Here is a 21,350-nt window from a genome sequence, read left to right as displayed (position 1 = left end):
ACACGCAGTAACACACTCCAGCACAAACCAGACTCCCCTCAAGCAAGCACACGGCAATACAACAAACATTTACAGGATGAGCCCCCAGAGGTGTATCGCGTCGCTTTAATTCGTCATTGATGCACACACCGCCGCCACACTGCAGCGCTGCCTTTGGACGTCAGTGCCCCACCGAACACACACCTCGAGGGGCCTGTGGTTCAGTACGGGCTTTCCCCGGCTGCTCCTGGGCCAGGGCCGGGGCCCGGGCCGGGACCTGCCCGCTCGGCCGCGGCGCTGGCGTGAGGCGGCGGCGCAAACAAGCGAATCTTCCCGGGCCGCTGGCGGCCAATCGGCGCCGCCCGGGCTCGCCCCCGCCCGCCGCGCCCGCCGCCGCGCTGCCGCCAGGCATGGCGGGAGGGGTAGTTTCTTCCCGACGTGGCTCCCCGCGGGCCAGCGGTCGGAGGACTACAGCACCCAGAAGGCGGGCGGGCCCCGCTCGCCGTCCCGCCGCGCTCTCCCCGTCAGTGCCTACGATCCCCAGCTCGCTCCGCGGCGCGGCGGCAGGGTCCGGGAAGGAGGATCCGGTCCGTGAGGGAGCGGGGCCGGCGGGGCGCGGCTGCGCAGAGCGCGGCTTCCTGAGTGTCTGGTGGCGGCGGCCATTTTGTGGTGCTTCTTCCCTCTCCCGTTCGGGCTGCGGTGTCGGGACCTGGCGAGGGGGCGAGACGGAGCGGGGGGAGCCGGGGCCCTCACCCTCACCTTCCCTTCGCCTCCCTGCGCGGCGGAGCCCCCTCCGGCGCTGCCCCCGGGTGCAGCTGAGAGCGGCGCTCGCCCACCATTATGGAAGACGACGGGCAGCCCAGGACCCTGTGAGTGGGGAGGGGACCGCGGGGGAGCCGCGGGGAGCTCCGGTAGTGGGGAGTGAGCCCAAGCGGGGCCTGGGCGGAGAGGGGCGGGGAGGGCTGGGCCGGCGGCGGGGCGAGGCGAGGCGGGGAGGGGGATGTGCTCCCGGAGGCGTGCGTGGCCGGGCCGCGGTGGGGGCGGGGAGGCGCGGGCCGGGGGGGAGCGGGGCCGGGGCGGGCGCGGAGGGCGCAGGGGTGCCGGGGGAGCGGAGGGAGGCGGTGGGCGGGCGGGAGAGGAGCGGAGGGTGCTTGAGGAGAGGGGTGGGGAGCGGGGTCCGGAGCTGGCCGTGGGGAGGGGGAGCGGGCGGCACGGGAGAGCGCAGCTGCCGGCAGCGGAGACGGGAGGGCTCAGGCTTGCGCTGCACCGATTCGGGGGGAAAACGGGGGAAACCGGAGCTGCTGCCGCCGTGCTGGCGGCGAGGGGACCGGGGGTCTGACTAGGTCTGTGTCCAGTGCTTGAGGCGTGGGGGGAGCCCCGCTGCCCGGCCTGCGGGCACCGGCCTCTCCCGGGAGGAGCGGGCCGGGTTTGTCTGTCCTCGGGTCCCCTCCGCAGCGGTCCCGGCGTTACGAAAGTTCTTTGTGTCCTCCCTGCGGTGGGTGGATGGGAGCGCCGTAAAACGAGACTCGATAGCGGGCAGGGTAGGAAACATCGCTCTTCCCTCCGGTATTTTACCGTGGGGTTCACGAACAGTCTCTTGGGGCCTGGCAAAAGAAATAGCTATCTGTTGGCCGTGTCTCTCTGGGCAGTGTTTAATCAGTTGGTGGCTGTCATCTGTTTTCTGTTTAAAAACATAAATTTGAGCTTTTTTTAGTTGCTGTTGAGTTCTTTTCAACTCTGCAGGTATGGCTTTGAGGGGTTTTCTTTCTCCTGTTGACTTACATGAGGGGGGCTAGTACGTATGGTTAGGCACTTGCGAGCACGTAATTCTGTTGTTGATTATTTTAACTAGTTCATAGACTCTCAGTTTCCAGTTGCCAAAGGATGTTACGTGCTGTATGAACAGTTCAGTGTTCAGGCTGTCCGTATAAGAAACACAGCTCAAGATAGTGCAAATGAAGTCTTTTGTCTATTTAGTTTTTGGGACAGTAGCCTTCAGAAAGTCTTCCAAAGATAATTTGCAGTGAAGGCCGCTTTAAAGAAACTACTGAGACATAGTAGAATATTTCTGAATTGCTTTAGTTTGTTTCCACTGTCAAAATGATGATTTGGCATTTAAGGCTTTTCTCTTTCCTATGTCTGCAAAAGTTCTTTTAACTTGTTTATGGTGTAGTATAAGTAGTTACTTAGTCCTTGCTCCCTGACATGCATAGTTTAAATAAGCATATCTTAAATGCCTTTTGTGTTGACTGCCCAAATGGTCTGAGTTTGCTTGGCCCTGATAGCGGATGTAGTTTTCAGAGTGTTACTTCAGCATGAGAGGGGGGAAAAGGGCAAAGGTACACAGCTTTTTACTCATTTTTATTTTCAAGGTTCCTCTCTTCCTGATTGGCTCGTCTTTTTTTTTAAATAAGTGCTATATGTAGACTAAGTTTTAAAATGTTCTTTTATATCTAGACTAAGTTTTAAGGTGTTCTTTTACTTCTAACAAGTTTTGGTACTGCGTTGGGAGTGAGTTCTTCTTACTAACGCAGCCATCAATGACCTGACTTAGCCCATAGTCACTGACAAGAAAAAAATTACATTTGTACGAAGATGTCTGAAATAGCGTCTCTACAGCTGCCCAAAATGTCTTATTGCACACATGTGACTGTTTAATTTGTCAGACTAATAAACAGCGTATACTTTAATTTCCTAGTAGTTTTCTAGTAACCACAGTCATGTAGGGTTACTTTCCTGTAATTATTTGAGAGCTTTTTTACAGAACACAAAAGTTCTGCTGTAGCATTTCTTACATCTCCCTCTTGTCCCTACTATTATCGGAAATATGTTTAAATTTAGAATTGCAAGTTGTGTTTTAAAGATCATTATCGTGGGTAATACTTTTCATGTAGAGCAGTTATGATCTCATGTAAACAAAACTCACTGGCCTCCAAGAACTACTAATAATATTGTTAGTTTAACTCCTTGGTTTTGTTTGTTTGTTTTTACAGGGGGCAAAAAGTAAGTTAAGAACAAATTGTTTCAGTAGCCGTTTGATGATGTGCATAGGCCCTTGGTTGATAGTGTAAGTGATACTTCATGAATGTCTTTGGTCTTAAATATCTCAGGAATAATAATTGTTTCCATTTGCAGTACTTACAGGGCTGTTATGTTGTTTTCAGTCCTGATAGGTCTGTCGTGAACCTCTAAGAATTCGAAATATTTTCTGAGGCTTAATATAGAAAATAGACACCATTTGCATTTTGATTTCTCACATTTCGTCACTAGCAGGGCTTCATAGAAATGTGAAGAATAATGTTCAATATTTTCTGCCAAAAAGTTTTCCTTACAGATCTGAACAATTTGAAGGTAACTTGAGAAAGGGTGGCCTTCTTGTAGGATTTGTCACACCCCTGGATTCAGATGTGAGATAGAAAATTCACAAGGTGTAATTTTTTAGCTGTCCTAAAATGAGCTGTGGGCTTCTGATATTTTTTTTTTTTTTTTATGGAACACTTGAAAGCTCTGTTTTCTGTGAGTACTGTCAGATCTCCTTCCGTCACAAGCTATGTCAAAGTCCTTTTTCTACTTTAAAGTGGAAACTAAGCTATCAGAAACCTAATCTGTTGCTAATGTTATCAGCAGTTGCTGATAACTGAAAGAAAAGTTCCAAATTTGTATGTTCTTATTAACGGTTTTAGCAAAAACTTTATGAGCAGTCACTGAATGCCTACAAGTTGTTATATCGTTAGCCTTGTCATGGTATATTCTAAGTGTCGTGGAACTTGGATGGGGCGCAGAAGTAAGGCTTCAGCTGTGAGCCAGGAGCTGGATTCACTTCTCTTATACTTCCTTTGAGTTCAGCTCTCTTGTAGAGGAATATTGTCTGCTACAGAGTGTATTTCTGTTGGTATCATTTTACTTCCAGTAGCTCACCAGCACTAGGCAGAGATGCTGCTAGAATTTCTATGGGCTTTTAACCACATCAGTTACCTTATTGCTTATCCTACTTTCTTCATTTAAATATGGGATCTGCCATTTCTTGCTCATTGTCTCTGTGAGTGTGAAAATATATTTATTCTCTTTCCTCCAAGTAGTATGTAAGGAAGTTTTGTGGACCTAAAAGTAGTGGCTGTAAATGTCCCTTTCTTCCTTACCTGTCAATGCAAACCTGTTTACCTTCACAAAGAGGATTTTTCTGTTCAATCCAAAGAGTTTAATTCTAACACTCATTACTTGCTGATGTGTGCTTATTTTATTCTTTAGATAATTTTACAAGATCTCTGAATTTCAAGTACAATTTCCTATTCTTTTTGTTGTCAGCAGCATTCAATAGTGTAATATATTGAAATTTATATCAGGAGATACATATGTAGATATATATATGGTTTGGTGGGGTTTTTTTGTGTGTGTGCTTATTAATTGGTGTTTAAGTGCTTCAAACTTGCAGAAGGGAACAAACCCTATTGCCTGTATGCAAAAAGCCACAACTTTTGCTGCCCTGTCACATTAACCAAGACAACAGCCTATAAAAGTATAGTAAGTGCTTCTTCTCTGTTGGGTTTTATAATTTTTAAAAAGTTTGAATAATGTATCCTCTAGAATGTAACAAACCAAAAAGATTTAAATGCCGTAAAATAGCATGTTAAAAGCCATATGTTTTCTTTAGGTGTAGTTCTGCTTATTTTGGTTTCATAAAGTAGAATAGAAAATACTATGTCATGTCATATCACGTATAAATTGAGCTAGAAAGGGGAAAACTGGGTGTACCAATGTGTGCTGGGTGATTAGCATCAGCTGAGGAAAGTGTTGTGTTCCCAGAAAGGTAAGGTTTTTGTTCCTAATGTGTTGAATATATTTCTTTCCTTAGTTATATGGTATCCAAACATTGTACACTGAAGATCTTTGCTTGTATGGGGTTTTTTTAAGCCATCTGTAACTGTAGTGAAGGAGGTAATGTTACTGCAACCTACTTTAGACACAAAAATAACCATCGTCTTATTTTTTAGTATGTATTTTACATACAGTTCAAGAGATTTGGGTCTCTGTAACCAGAGATTACATCTGTAGATGTTATCCTTTTATTTTTATTTTTTTTTTTTAATTTTATGAACCTTTTATTGTGAAGTATTCTCAGCACGTGTATCCAAGTTTTAGAGCATTAGCAACTTGTGAAAGGTACTAATGCCTTCTGACCATGGTAATATTAAACATCAAGGCAGTATTTACCATACACATTTAGAGAAATAACGAACCATCAGACTTTACATCCCACTTGAATCTAACAGTCAGGTGGTCCAGAATTACACGGCTGGTTTTTATGAAGAGGCAACCTGTTTCATAGCTGAAGTTTACAATGCAACATTCTTACTCACTACTATCTTGATACGTAGTGGTATTAGAAAACCACCTAGTATCTCTTCTAGCAGTTCGTGTAATTTGTCTTACCTTAATTGAATAGATTTCTAAGGAGTGGCTTTTCCTGGCTTTTTTTGTCAGTCCAAGAGGAGTTCTTCAGATTGCATTTCAGAGTTCTTGCATTTCCAAAATCCATATTAAGATTATGCAGAAGAGACTGAGATTTTGTTTTTCTGTAGTGTTAGTTGTGCTCCTTACTGTACCTGATTTTTGCAGTAGAAATAATGTTAATAGGACTTTACTGTACTTAATTTCATGTCAGTGCTACCATGCAGGTGCTGTCAGTATGCTGTTAAGGCATGGTGTTAACCAATACTGTTCTACAACACACAGAGGAAACAAGTACTAGTAATAAGTTCACAGCAGTACTGACACTTTATGTGGGAATTCCTACTTGTAATTATATTTTCCATCTGATTTTAGTAGTATCTGCAAAGGTTAATATTTCCATTTAAAACTATTAGTGATTTACAATTTAATCTTGGTGAATGATTAACAAAAATTAGTTAAGGTTTCAGAAAGAAGATATGGATAAATGTTTAACTGCTAAATTTTCAGAATTGAGGATTGAAAAGTCAATGAGATGGGCAATCCTGTCATGGGTCTTACAGAGTTTTGCAGTTTTTAACTTCTTTACTGAAATGCGTCATAACAGTACAGGCTGCAAATGTAGCTTCTATTAATTACTTCTATTAATTCATACATATTTAGTAAGAAGGTAATGAGTACGTGAAAGCTCTTAATGGCTGTTTCTATATTCAGGTGATGTGATATATAAGAAACTCACTCTGGATCTTGTGTAGCATTTAAGTCCTGACTGAGAAGGTGCAGAACTGTTTCATAGTTGTTGAAAGAATAACAACATAAGCAAAAATCTGTTGATACCATTGTGTGGTGTTCAGATGAAAACAGTGTCCATTTTCATTTTGTTGAAGCTAGATGAAAGTCCAGTTGTCAAACACAGAAATTGCTTTTCTGAATTTTTAAAGGGGTGTCCATTAAGGAAAACTGTGCACTTAAATTGCTGTACTCAAGAATTTGGCTTATGCTTAGACTAAGAAATGCTGGTTCACACTGAAGTGTATTAACAGCTCAGACTGACTTTAGTTTACTGTATTATGACATTCTATAATAGATCAGAGTAAAATGAATATGATGTATATTGTTTCAACAGCTAAATCACAAAAGTTCTGCTCATGTTATTGGTTTCATTTGAATACTTTGTCCTGACAGGCTTACTTGTAAAGATAGTGAATGTCCCTGTGCTGATGACTTCTGAGTTCTCTTGCTGTGACAAGCCTTTCTCTTAACTGATCACTTTGTTTACAGTTTGATTATAAATTAGTCACTTTTTTTTAAGAATTCAGTTTTGCACGCATGACTCTCAGCCATCTCTGTGCCCTGGTTTTACTTTTTGTGAGTGGAAAATGTAGCAGAGTATCTAGAAGTAGTTCTAAAACTCTGCTGTTGCATTTCTGGCTATCTGCGTAAACCTAGGACTCCATCTAAACTCAATAGGTATTTCAAAACCTGGAATTATTTCTGAGGTTTTAGAAATAAAATCAGGAAGTATGAGTGATACTAAAATAGCACTGCCAGAATTTGGGGGAGTTTTTACAGAGGTGATAGCTGTTGAGATAGATGCTGAGCAGAGCACTCCTATGGCGTATTGCTGCATGAATTGCCTTGCCTATTGGTGAGTGGGCTGGTTTTCCAAATGTTCAGGAAGACAGAAAAATTGAGTTGGTCGCTTGCAAGGCAGCACACTTTGTGTCTGAGAGCTACTGCTGAACTAATAGGAGTTAAGTGTGGGTTCGTACCCAAATTCAGAAGTGATCTTGATTAGATGCTCAGTGGGAAATGGAACTTAAAACATCTTGGTGCAGTTGTTTGCCTGTTCTACCCAACATTCTTGAGCAGTGTTCTTCCTGCTTTTGACATTTCTCTGCCAAAGAAATGATTGGCACTGGATATTGGTGTCCAGTATTATGTCGGTATCAAGCTTCATGTTCTCAGTTGTGTGACGAACTTTATAATTTAGAAACCACAGGAGTGTTGCATTAAAACCGTATCATGAAATAATTTGTAAATACTGTCGTTAAGATACCTGGGATATTTAAATGGAGATTTTTCATAGTAATTTAAGATTTTTAAATCGTAGTTACATTTGAAAAGATTAAAATTTCTGGTTTAAAATGTTGGTTTTTTATTTCCTTGTGTAGCTATGTAGGAAACCTCTCCAGAGATGTGACTGAAGTTCTTATACTTCAGTTATTCAGCCAGATTGGACCATGCAAAAGCTGTAAAATGATAACAGAGGTAAGGCCTTCCACAGCCAGGGGGGTAGAAAATATAATGTGACTTCGTATAAAGTTGTGCAAAATAAATGGAGTTGGGGGCTTCTTTTGACATTACTGGTAGTGGGTTTTTTTAGTTTGATGTTTGGGATAACTTTTTTTGCAGAAGAGACCTGTTGTTGCGTACAGACCTGTACTTTTGCCTGTGGCCCTGACGTACCTTATACCAGCTGATGATGAGATTCCACTCTCTTTAAAAGATTGTTACCCCCTCTTTTCAGAACCACATTGTTCTGATTGTCAGAAAACTTATTGTTTCAAGTGTTACTCATGCCTATTTTGTACATTTTTCACTTTATTTGAACATGAGCCTCAGTAATTCTTTTCCCTCTCTAATAAGTGCTTCTTCACTATGCACAAAAAGTAAAACATCCTTCAAAATAAGTTTTACTCTTCCTGAGCCTCTTCTGTGCCAGTGCGAATAGCTCGTCTGTTCTTAAATTATTTTTTTCTTGAAACAAAGTGACATAATTTCCATAGTATTCCAGATAAGGTCTTTTGTACAAACTGTTGGTAAGTATTAATACCTTTTTCTCTCCGTTGTAAATACTTGGATACGTTTAGGGTTGGTAGCCGTTTCTGTGATCTTGTTGACACATCCTAGGCACCTTCTCACTCCCTAGTATTTTTCCTTCTTTCTGCATTTATAACTGATAAACTTCTAGCAGGCAGGGGCTAACTGGAATTTTTGCTAGGTTTAATCTGCAGTTCTTCAACTCTGGTTTTCTGTACGCTCTTCCTACTTTTCACTGCTACTTATGGTTTGTCCTAACTTGTAACTACAGATTTCCTGAGTACAGTCACATTATTTTTTGTCAAGATCGTTAATGAAAGTTCTAAAAGGAAAGTCTTGTGACCAGACTTCTTTAGGAGCACTACTAGTAACTCCTCTGTGGTCTTCTTTTCCTTTCAGTGTGGCACACTGCATTTTTGGTTTTTAGCTGCTTATTATCCACCTGATGCTTGTTTAATCACACTCATCTTTGTCTTAACTAATAATTTCCCATGTGGCACTTCATTAAAACATTTTGGTGACAACAGGAGCTCTGACACATTTTCTATAAGTCTATTGGAGTAAGATTGAAGAGAAGGGTAACCGAGCGGATAACAGAACACGGTTGTTAGTTCTTCTCTGAAGAGACAGTTTTGATTGTCATATGCCCTTCAGAAATAAGGTACTACTGCTCCAGCCATCAGGTGGTTGAGAGATGTTAGCATCAGTTTGGTTTCTTGAGAACCAGATGAGAAATTCCAGCACTCGTTTTACTGTGATTTAGGCTTTGTGGTTTTAAGATTTTACATAACCATAGAAATAACAAGGGAAACATCATTATGAAATAAGTAGATAAACAAAAAGCTGCTTGTAGCTATATTCAGTAGTACGGAGGTGAACGCACTCGGCTGACCTTAGCACCTGTCACCAAGCAGTCAGCGAGCGCAGGTTGGATTCTAGACTGGAACTGGCCTGCAGCTACAGCACTTTTAACTGTCAAAGGACCTGTCCATACTGTCCATCCTTCTAATCAGTGTGTTGTAAACTTTTCATAGGCACTGAGTTACATTTAAGTGGTTCTCGCCTACCCATTATTTTACCATCATCACTCAGGTTTATACCTGAGTGTTTTCCTTTTGTGATTTTTCTCCCTCTTTAGCCAGTTGTATCAACTGTTTGCTCACTCTCTTTTTCATTTGTAGAATATATGACGTGAACATGTCAAGTGTTCAGAGATTTCAAGTGTTTATTTTGGGGGTATATAATACTCAGAGGGATGGCGTGACTAGCATTTACAGGTATCTTGAACACCTAAAGATCTGGGCATCTGCAAAACAGACCTTTCTCACGTTCAGACAAGTTCTTAGTGTGAAAGAAGACCTTCCCATGATCTAAAAGTAAAATTGCACTTCAGTTGAAGCATAAACTGTGCTAAATCTGCTAAGGACTTAAATGAGTTTCCCAAATCTTGTTTTCATTGCATCAGGAAAGTAGTATGGGAAGAGGGGTGAATTAAGGCTTACTGTTTTGGGGCATTTGGGGTGAATGTGCTTTTAGAGCACTTCATGGCTGTTGTGACTTAAACTCTTTATGATCTCAGGTATATTTTCTCTCATCTGTTCATTTTTGCATCAGTTAGAGACACCTGGTATTGACAGTGTTTAAAAGGATGACTTCAGACTACTTTATCATTTTAGGCGTATAAAGGCCTTGTGATCAGTTCAGCTCTTAGATCTTACTAGCTTCCCTTGTTCAGGTGTAGACAGAGCTATGTTTGAAGATGTACAATCCAGTTTGATGGGGCAGAGTTTGTCCATGTAAGCATGCGTGAATTTTCCAAAGTTAAACAGTAAAATTGGTAAAGGCTTACTCTTTACTTGTGCTAGAGCTATGCTCTACCTGACACTGGGAGAGGTTGATACGCAAGAATACTGATGCCAAAGCAGTTTCTTTACGTGTTAGACCCTTCCCTGCCCATGCAAGAAATGATTTGTTTAGTTTAATATTAGTGTTTATCATCTTTCGGTCTGTGTACATGCAGAGTAGTTAATGTAGATATTTTGGTGTAAGGCTCTAGTTTTTGTACTCGTTATATCTTTCAGGCAGATTAAATCCAATGTTGAAGTTAGCATTCTAATCATCATTTCCACTTGATCAACTTTCCTGAAAACTATTACATTCTTATCACTGAATACTCCAGTATGTGTAATACCTCAGTGAGCTTTGTTTGTCAGTATTTTTAAAGATGATTCAATAAGCCATCCTACAAAACCAGGTTATACTCAAGATTTGAGAGAGTAACAATCAATTGATTAATATCTTTTCCCTCAGTCAAACTATTTTGAGCCTTTTTAAAGGAATACTTTCCAGTTGCTGGGTATAACGTTTTTCCCTTGAGACTGAGAACGTGCAGCTTCTAGGTTGCTGTCTGCTAGTAATTTTCAGGCAAATAAAAGGAAAGACTTCTTAAGTAGGAGGAGAGAAAAATTGGCAAAAATGTATCTGGGAAACAAACCTTTCAAGCTTTGAGTATATATATGAGGCAGAAGGCCATTTTTGTTCTTCTCTCCATTCTTCCCCTTTTTCCCCCTCTTCCATCCAGTCTGCAGATTGCTTTTTTGGTAGTTGCATTATTTTTAGTTCAGTAAACTTAAAGTATTGAGCCCTCATACAAAGTAAACTATATTTCAGAAATTGCTAGACCTTTAATAAAAAGTCCATCTTAATAATTCTTGCGTTTAAGTGTAATGTCAAAGGCTATTTCATAAATCTAATGCAAATCATTCTTAAAGTTTCTAGCTATAAGTAATATATTTTCCTGGATTTTCTTCTCAGCAACCCGATAGCAGAAGGGTCAACTCTTCTGTTGGATTTTCTGTTTTGCAGCATACAAGCAATGACCCTTATTGCTTTGTGGAATTTTATGAACACAGAGATGCAGCTGCTGCATTAGCTGCTATGAATGGGAGAAAAATTTTGGGAAAGGTAAGTTGCTTACATTCTAATCTTAGATTTAAGGGATATAGGTTTGTGTGAAAAATATTAATAAAACTGGGGGGCATTCATTTTGTTAATGATGTTTACAAAGGTTAAATATTGTTAGAATAATATTTTTTAAATATTGATTTTAAAAAAGTCAGTCTTGTTTAGGAAGCATATAGTTTGTGGTGTTCTAATTATGACAGCTTTTGATATTGAACGATGACTTGTAAACATTGACAGTTGTAACCCACCCTTGAATGAACTTCTACAATGTAAGAATTTTGTGAATTTATACTAAATCTTATACTTATTTTCAGGAGGTCAAAGTAAACTGGGCAACAACGCCAAGTAGCCAGAAAAAAGATACATCCAGTAAGTAAAGCAATGCCACAGTATCACTTCTACACAAATACTTCACAACATGGTAATAATTTGTCATAAACGTATTTAAATATAACTTTTCTCCTTCCCATCTTGTGTTTAATAGAGTTTTGCAAACTAATTCTTCTGTTTCTGCTTTACAACTGGGGAAACTGGAGTGGACAGATTAAATTGCTGCTGCTCATCAAATGGAATCCTGGGCGTTCCTGGTTCCCAGTGCTGTGTGCAGAGCATCACTTTCTCAGGAGTTGAAATTTTAGATAGCAGTTAAATATTTGATTAGTAAATTATTTATTTTCAGATCACTTCCATGTGTTCGTTGGGGATTTAAGTCCAGAAATAACAACAGAAGACATCAAGTCAGCATTTGCTCCTTTTGGTAAAATATCGTAAGTATCATAATAAACATTTCCAATATCAGTTAGAAAATATGACAGTGAAAATTTGTTTCTGGGTTGAAATGTTATTTCTTATCTGTTTACATAATTTTTCTGATGTTAATTTCCTTGTATTGGGTGGGCGGTAAAGAGGGGTTATTGTTTCATCTCAGTATCTATCATGATTGTAAATACAGTAATGTAATTGTGCTCCAGTTTTGCTGAAAGCTATGTGCTTTTAACCTAACTTATATGCTAGCTTTTTATTAAAATTTAATTACTGTTCCTAAGTGTGACTTTTTGTTGTTCAGAATGTGTACAGAATAGTGACTTGACAAATGGTACATGTTGCATCCTCATTGTGTTTTGTATGCATTCATGCTGCGTTTCGTAGGCAGTATAGAAACCTGGCAATTAGAATATAATTTTATGAAGCAGCTAGTTGAATAACTTATGAACGTTTTGAAAAAAGCTAACAACAGAATGAAATCTACCTTTTTGGATAATAATGGGATAAATTAAGGTTATAATATTTAAATGAAAGAACGGTGGATTTACAATATGTGCACATTTCTGCCAGTTAAGAGAACGTTTTTTTAAACTTCTCATAGATAATTCGGGTGATACCAAATCACCTGATTTTTTAATTGAACATATTTAACATTACAAGAATCCTTTTGAGTGCTAAAGCATGTATGTCCTTAAGAGTACTGCTACAAAAAAGTCAGTTAATCTTCTATCAGTTTATCTTTATAAAAATCTTTTAAAGTTGCACATGAACGTTTTTGTACTACTTTACAGGAGTATATTTCTAAGAACAAAATTCTTATTTTTCTCTTGTTCTGTATGCATATTTTTAAATGAATCATAAATCTTATTTCTTACATGTGCTATTTTGTTTACTTTGCTTTTTGTTTCTTAATGTGGTAAGTAGTACTGTTTAAAAATCAATTTAAAGAGAATAATTCAGGTTTCTGTTTCTCAATCTATATTTATACCTGAGACCTGCAGTTTTTCTAAAGTCCAAGTCACAATTAAAAGTAATAGCATTCTGGTTATTTTGCAGAATTGCTCATAAGAATGGACAGGATCTTGAAGGCTAACTGCAAGGAACTGTGCACACTGGAACTCAGTTGTAGATTTTTTCTCATTTCTATTTATTCTTATTATACATTATTTATATATACATATTTTAGTATTTACATTTTAACATTCTATATTCAGTGCAGTTCTATATTTCCAATCATTTTAACTCACTAAAATTTCTGTGTAAATTTGTTGTTTTCGTACTGGTGTGCTTAGCATTGTTGTTAGTTTTATTCTCCTTTCTTAAATTTCTGAAAATGTCAATTTTTCAAAATTTACAGCTGCCCAAACTCCAAAATGATGGTAGAGAATTGACCAAGAAAAATAAAGAAATCTGTTAACAGGCCATGTATGCCTTTTAATTCCTATTTTTTCCTCTTTTTCGATTTTTTTAATATTTCATATATTTTGTATCACTAGGCAGAAGACATTTAACTATTTAGAAAATGCATGGTAAATTAGATAGAATTGTTACAGTAATTTATAGTACAGTAAACCTTAGAGGACCCTAGCCAATAGAATATTAGAAAAGGAAACTTTGTTTCTCTTATACTTCAAATTTGAACATTCTAGTTTTAGCCAGTATAGGTTATGTGGATAGGTTGCATGTTTATTACATGTTATTTTTTTTGTCCTACTGCTTTTTTCTAACAGGTAAAGAAGCAATAGGGAGAGTTCAGGAATGACTGTAGTTTTAGGGCTAACTGAATTTATAAGAAAAAATTATGCTCACAATACAGTGTGTGTGGTTCCTTTTAGTTTTTATTTTGCAGGTTATTAATATTACCCTCATATAGCTGTGCTTCTTTTCACAGGGATGCACGGGTAGTTAAGGATATGGCAACTGGAAAGTCAAAAGGCTATGGTTTTGTATCTTTTTATAACAAACTGGTGAGTAATCACAATGTAGATTTAAAGTAATTGCATATTTTCCACTTTTAGTTTTGCCTCTTTGTTTATATATTCACTATGTATCAGACTTTCCCGAGGGAAATAAATTTGCGTGTACAGGACAAATTTACTTTAATCAAAAACTTCCATTATTTGTGGTTAAGGGTTGAAACGATTCACATGATAGAGATGCTGTGAGAGCATTGTGAAAGACAATTTGAGAACATTGTGAAAGAAGATTCCTGAACATAGAAAGCCTGTTTGGATGTGTTAGGGTAGTTTAGCTTAGTCTGTGGAACTGTCTCTCTTACAGAGAGTTGGATGCCCAGTCGGATCAGTAGTGCTTTGGGTCTCTTAGCTGAGGCACTGCGCCAGGTCCGGTGTCGTTCCCTGTGTAAGGTAGGAGGCCCTGCAAAATGATGTCCTGGAGCCCTTGCTCCTAAGGAGTGCAGTGCCATGCTACACAGCAGGGTTTGGTGTTTGCCAGGTTCAGGTTCACACCAAAGCTCAGTCTTTCTGGGGACCTAATGCAGCCAAGTGTGTCATATACTGAGTGTGGGTGGATTTATTTGCTTGAGCTCTGCATCTCAGTGAAGTGCTTGGTTGGTCCTTTGGTTGAGTTGTTAGAACTTTTTGAAATCTAAGATGGCTCTTTGTATTGAGCAATTACTTTGCAGCTAAGAGTTGATTCTGTACTTCTAAAGCATTTTGCTTATGTGTATGGTAAAACTGAAGGTTGTTCTTGGTTTTGTGTTGGGTGTCATTACATGATGGATGATGTTATGTATGGTTAGGAAAAAAATGCTTCTGACAAGTGACTAGTATCCCTTTCTGATACAGTGTCCTGGTTTCATTGGGATTTTGTTTCAGTTTGGGGCCAGCCATGGTGATCAGGGCCATTAGCAGTTAGATCCAGGGCAGCTGACCCAGGCTGGCCCACAGCTGTGTTCTATATCATTGACATCAAGTTCACTATAAAAGGGAGGGTTTGCTGGAGAGAGGGGGGCTCTTTTTGCTCTCCTCTCTTCCCTCTTCCTCATTCCCAACTATTGCTATTCCTGGAGCAACTTGCCAGTGCTCTGTAGATAAGTATAATTTTGTGTGTTTTGTGTTGTTATTGATATTGGTTTCTTTATTTTATTAAATCTGTTTAACTTCAAACCCACAAGTCTCCCTCCTTTTCCCAGTTCCCTTCCTCGGTTGGGGAAGGGACATTGGGTGAGAGAAAAACTGTTTATTGTTTAGCCCTGGGTGCGGGCTAAATGAAGACATACAGATATTGAAAGTGTTATTTGTAGAATTTAGTCAGTGTAGTACTGATAAAAATAGTGCGGTGCCCTGCTGTTTATAGCAATACAATTGACTCAACAAATAGTTCTTGGTAATTTGGAAGTTAAATGTTTGACAGCCTAAGAAATTTGTGAAAATTATTTGGAAAATTGAGCTGTATATGGTTAGAGGAACGTTTAGGACAGCAGGGAGAAACTGTGTAAACAGTTTTCTTTAAATATTATGTATAGGAAAAACACACAAAGTTAAGGATTTTAGGTTTATAAGCTTTGTGTGGCCAGAAGTCCTACATGTCAAGAATTTTTGTATCTTCTGTCACACTTATCTGGAGTTGAATCTTAAGCAGAAGAAAAAGTTGGAATTTCTTTTCTTCAGATACACAAACACTGTAAGATATTACAATCAAATGCCTTGATTTAGTGTGTTTTTCTACTTACACTTTGTTTATTTTGTGTTGCAACTGAAATAGACAAGAGGAATAGATGTCTTATTTTCTTATACCTCTCTTCCCTCATTGTACAGTTATGTTTGTTTTCTGTGACCATAGGGGAAATGTTATAACAGTCATATGGATGCAAGTTACTGGATTCTTTTAAGACTGAGGCACAAAAACTCCCAATTTAAAATCTGTGTTCATTCTGCAAACTTAGTGGATGAATTCTAAATGTAATACTAAAAAAGTACTTCTAACATTTATGTCCTGGTTGCTGTTCATTCAAACAGCAGCTGCACCTATAAGGTTATGGCGTGACAATCCTGAGCTGGTAGTTTGGGGCCTGTTTCTTGGAATTTATTGTCATCCTGCTAGATCTGGGAAGTGGGGTATGTTCCCAGACGTCAGGTACTCCAGTCTGAGCTCTTAATGCACACCACAATTACGAGAAAATTAAACTCCGACACTGAACGGTTATGGCATGGGCTCTGTTCCATTTTTGTCATAACTATGATACTCAAGTCTGGCAGCAAGATTCATTAAAGCTAGTTTCCTTTCCTAGTCAGCTTGTAACTTATTATGTTTCAGGAGTGAGGGTGTTTGAGTAAGGTTGTTTGGTTTTTGTTTTTTGTTTTTTTTTTTTTGTCTGGCATTTTGGTTTTGTCTTTTCTCCCCCCCCCCTTACTGATCGTCTCTCATAATTTCTTTTTTGTACTTATGAATTGTCTTCAAAATGAGCACTCTGTGTAATTAGAACTTAGGAGAGTCAAGGTCCTGAGCGATTTGAGACAAGTCTGTTACAGCTGGAAGCCTTCAGCGTGAGGCAGGACAATGCTAGCTGCTCACCTTTAACTTGTCCATATGTTCTCTTTGTCCCTTGTGCTTGGCATTTTCTTAAGCGTTGTGCCCTTGGAAGAGCGTTTCAAACATACGTGCCATTTGCTACGCTTCCTTTCAAAGCAGTTGGGGAAGAAATTGCTTCTTGCAAGTGTTAGCAAACTTACCGCTTGCTTACTAGATGTTTCTCCCTACAGTGTGAACTTAAAGATTGTCTTCTAATTCATGCTCAAGAAGTTAAGCCACGTGGGCCGTGGACACTTGTGTGTGTGTGTTCATACAATGACTTTTAATATTTAGAGAACTTACAAAGCAGTCTATGCTCAGACATAAATTGCATGCCTCCAGAGGGCAGAAGAGAGGATGGGACAGGGGTGTGTGCAAATAATAAATAAAAGGAAACGTCAATCTATTTTCATCTCTGCATTGCAGTAACTACTACCATTCAGCCTTCCCAGAACTTAGGATTTTTCTACCTAAACTTGGTCTGTTATGTTGAGTGCATATTAAGATTCTGAAAAAACACATTCAGATCTTATTATACAGTGTCTTTTGCAAACACATACTGCATGGTGTAAACATTGCTTGGGTTACATCTGAGAAATTTTTCAGTGAGGGATTTTGATGATTAAAAAGTCTTTCCTGACTTTTCATCTGTTACTATTATATATACTTTTGTGTATTGTATTTTTAATACAGTCAATTGGCAAAATAATTTGTTTTTTTTTAATGTAATTAAAATTATAGTTATTTCAGTAATTACTTCTGGCATCTATATGACCTTTGCACATTTTTGGGCAGCCTTCAAATACTCTAATACAGATGCTTGTTATGTAAAGGTAGTATGTGTATGATTGCAGTTGGCTTCTAACCTGTGTGTAGAAAATGGATGTGGGAGGAAGGTTTTACCAAACCACTTGTGAAGGCCTTCTCTGTAACCGATGGGCTTTGGTACTTCATTTTTGACTGCTTGCTCAGAATTTCATATACTTTTAATACTATTATTGGTTTTGTCAACAGAATCAACTGACAACCAGGTCTTTCTTAGAAGTAGACTTGTACGTACTTCTTGTCTGGATGTGTTATAATCTTTGTTTTAATCTCTTTAGGATGCAGAAAATGCTATTGTTCACATGGGAGGCCAGTGGTTGGGAGGCCGTCAGATCAGAACTAACTGGGCAACACGGAAACCACCAGCACCCAAAAGTACACAAGAAAGTAAGACCTTCATGTAATGCTATGTTGTGTTTGCTCTCTTGCATGACACTGTTCATTGGAGGAATAAAATATAATGTTGCCAAAATCATGTCACTTAATTATATATTTAGTTTGACTTCCAGATCTTAAAGAATTTTTTTTTTTTGCATATAATATCAACGTAGTGGTGGCACTCCTGGTCTATCATAAAATATTGAATGTGTTTGTTAAACATATAATTCCTGCTTGTGTGCGAGGTAAGTATCTGGGGCTCTGTGGTTACTGTTAACCTACTGCTTAAAAACAGCCTTCTCTCTTTATAGATAATACAAAACAATTGAGATTTGAAGATGTAGTAAATCAGTCAAGTCCAAAAAATTGTACTGTGTACTGTGGAGGAATTGCCTCTGGGCTAACAGGTATGATTTGTTCTATTGCTTTTTTATTATTGAAGCTTTTTGGACACCAAGATGGTTACTAATTCAAAAATGTTATATGTTGTAGATCAACTTATGAGACAGACCTTTTCACCGTTTGGGCAGATTATGGAAATAAGGGTGTTTCCAGAAAAAGGTTACTCATTTGTCAGGTATGGACAGAGAAAAAAATAAAATCTATGATTTTGTTAATGTAGTAATGTTTCATCTTTCTGTAATTTCACTTGATTGAACTTCTTCTGGTACATTAAAAGCTGTCACTGTATGTTCATAGAAAAATTTGGAACTTTTAAAAGTGGCCACCAATCATTTTACCTGAGAAGATGAATATCTGTGAAAGCAGATCTTTTTCTCTGGATTTCCTGTATGTATGGAGTCACTGGTTTTTAACAATCAGGTGAAAGTACTGTAAAGCATAACATCAGTTTGTTTTTCCATTCTTTAGATTTTCAACCCATGAAAGTGCAGCACATGCGATTGTTTCCGTTAATGGAACCACAATTGAAGGACACGTTGTTAAATGTTACTGGGGTAAAGAATCCCCTGATATGACTAAAAACTTCCAACAGGTAACTGCACTTCAGCCTTTTCATTGTATCACAAAAGCAATTGTGTATATACCCATAATGCCTTCCCAGTTGTAACAGCTAAATTTTGTGGTAGTGTTCTTATGAAATTTCATGTTCTGTCTCAGTTATGTTCCAGTTCATCAAATTGGGCTAATGATTTTGGTGGAATATCTGTTACTGTCTTCTGGATATGATTCAAGATAGGGAAAAACTTGGAGGTAATTCTGATTCTTGCTAGTTCACTAACTGCAGACTGGGTGACTATCCAACCAAATATTCTTTGGTATTTCAAACACACACAAATGCGTTTTTCAGTACAAGGGTCTAATTAGGTCACAGTGATGTCTGTCTTATTTTTATTATCTCATTATTGCAAAGTAGTTTTAGCCCTGTGATTGATATAGCCAAAAATTTTGCCTTCAGCAGCACAAAAGGAACATAATCCATGTCTAGAACCTGAAGTACTATGAATTATTCTCTCCTTAGGTGGATTACAGTCAGTGGGGGCAGTGGAGCCAAGTATATGGAAATCCACAACAGTATGGGCAATATATGGCTAATGGGTGGCAAGTACCATCGTATGGAATGTATGGCCAAGCGTGGAATCAACAGGGTTTTGGAGTAGAGTGAGTAATTGTGTTTAATTTTTTAGAATATTCCAAGAATGTTGTATCTGAGTTTTAGGCTCATTTGGTTCAAGGATTGCACGAGATTTCAGGCCTTAAGTGGACTGCTATGTGCTTAAAGCTTATGTTTAATGATTACCATGGACCACATCATAGGGTGAGTCACTCTGACTTGTACTCAGTCACACATCTTATGTGTATGGGTGTTTTGAGACTCAAGGCACAAAGACTTCTTCTATGGTAGAGTTTCAGACAGTGGTCTTGTCTGATATCTAAAAATTTTCTGGATTCTGACTTGAGGTAGTGAATACTGGAGAGTCTGAGCCAGGGAGCCCAGGTATTTGCCTAAAGGGTTCATAACCCTGGGGAGAAGAAACCACATACTGACCTTGTAATGTGCAGTTTCAGAATTTGGGTGGGCTTTTGATACTTCATGTCTTGAAGACTGAAGCCTTCGCAACAACTTTTTGTTTTAACATACTTTTAAAATAACTTGTTTGTTTACGTAATTCTTCATTATCTCTTGCCAATGAAACATATTAAGCCCTGACAAACCTATCACTGATATTCATGCCAATTAGGCGTTGGGAATTTTTTCCATTTCTGCATCACTGATATTGACGTACAGCCACCTGCGTATGTACGTGCCTTTGGAGGCAGTTGTCCTATGCAACTAGTACCCAAGGTTTGTGGGGCTTTTTATTCTTTGTTCTTAAAAAGCTTATGATACTTCCAAGAATCACATGTTGTAGCACTTAACCTGAATTACTCATGAAAGAGAAGAAGAAATTGTTCTATTTCGGTATGAATAGTAGGGTAGGAAGTATGTTTTTATGTTCTTTTTTTTTAGCCTGTTGTCTTGTAGATAACTTGATTAGCTTACATGATTATTTTTCTTTTTTTTCCCTTTCCTTTTTTTAACCATCTTCTTTCTTTTTAAGCCAATCTCCATCTGCTGCCTGGATGGGTGGATTTGGTGCTCAACCTGCCCAGGGACAAGGTGCTCCTGTAATACCTAACCAAGCTGGATATGGTATGGCAAGCTACCAAACACAGTGAGCTGGGACTCTGTTTAAAAGTGTGTATTTCATGATAGGCTGCAGTTTCCAGTGACATTCTGAAGACTGGAATGTAGACAATGAAAAAAGAAAATATTTATTTTAAAAATGGAAATGTTTGGAACCTTTAGCACAGCTTTGCTTTGGTGAAGGACACAAATGTCTTCTAGTTCTGCCTTTTTAAGTTTTTGTTCATGATGGATATGAACATGTTTTTCTTTGTGTACAAAAAATTAAAAATAAAGTCAATAAAGACAATTCTGACTACAAATTTTGATATAGTAGGAGAAATGGCTAATGAATTTGATCTTTAGGTTACCATTCCATTTTTTTGTTCTGTCTTCAGTGTTTTATATCACTGTGCTTTTTAAGAGATACGACGTTGAAAAACAGCAAGTTGCTTTTAGTTGAACACACATCCTGAAATGAACTGTGGACCAATCATTACAACCTGCTAGACAGTATTGATTTTTCAAGAAACCTATGGGCATAGCTCAGAAAATATATGTAGGTCTTGGAATAATTTTTTAAAAGAATATTTAATTTTTCTACATGCTTAAAGAAAACAGTGTGACACACAGAATAGTTCAGTCTAAAATGAAAAACAGTACTGTCTGAGTAATTTCACATGACTTTTACTGTCCACATTCAGGCACACATTGAAACTTTTCAGAGCTGGTTTGCTTATTAAGACTGTAGTAACTTAACATTTAATTTTGAGAAGTAAAAACGTTTTTGCAAGTATGTTGTTTGTATTCAAATCAGACAGTCATACTTGCGCTTTTACATAAAGTTTGAAGGCTACACATTGTAAATATTTCATAATTACAGTGTTTCAAAAGCATGCTCAAACATAGAAGTAGCAATGTAATTATTCAAAGTAATACTTAATATACTCTACTGCTTTAAATGCAGTAGATTGACAAGAATGTGCAAGACTGACATTTCCAAAGTTGG

The 21,350-nt window shown here is 38.6% G+C and overlaps 1 protein-coding gene across 3 annotated transcripts; it reads left to right on the top strand.

Annotated features, from left to right (window-relative positions):
- Positions 1 to 600: 600 nt before the first annotated feature.
- On the top strand, positions 601 to 20,664 carry TIAL1 (TIA1 cytotoxic granule associated RNA binding protein like 1). Of its 3 annotated transcripts, none has more exons than XM_068398211.1 (12): positions 601 to 848; positions 7,602 to 7,698; positions 11,065 to 11,214; positions 11,529 to 11,583; positions 11,894 to 11,981; positions 13,871 to 13,946; positions 17,616 to 17,724; positions 18,027 to 18,122; positions 18,208 to 18,292; positions 18,586 to 18,709; positions 19,196 to 19,335; positions 20,277 to 20,664. In XM_068398211.1, the coding sequence occupies exons 1-12, from the start codon at positions 820 to 822 to the stop codon at positions 20,392 to 20,394; spliced, it is 1,167 nt and encodes a 388-aa protein (XP_068254312.1). In that variant the 5' UTR covers positions 601 to 819; the 3' UTR covers positions 20,395 to 20,664. The 3 variants fall into 3 exon arrangements, with proteins under 3 accessions (XP_068254312.1, XP_068254313.1, XP_068254314.1); XM_068398212.1 differs by having other exon boundaries at positions 602 to 848; positions 11,116 to 11,214; XM_068398213.1 differs by lacking the exon at positions 601 to 848 and adding an exon at positions 4,419 to 4,500.
- The last annotated feature ends 686 nt before the right edge of the window (positions 20,665 to 21,350 follow it).

The sequence above is a fragment of the Nyctibius grandis genome, chromosome 4 (assembly GCF_013368605.1).
Source record: "Nyctibius grandis isolate bNycGra1 chromosome 4, bNycGra1.pri, whole genome shotgun sequence".
In the NCBI taxonomy this organism is placed as follows: Eukaryota; Metazoa; Chordata; class Aves; order Nyctibiiformes; family Nyctibiidae; genus Nyctibius; species Nyctibius grandis.
This window is presented reverse-complemented; position numbering and strand designations above follow the sequence as displayed.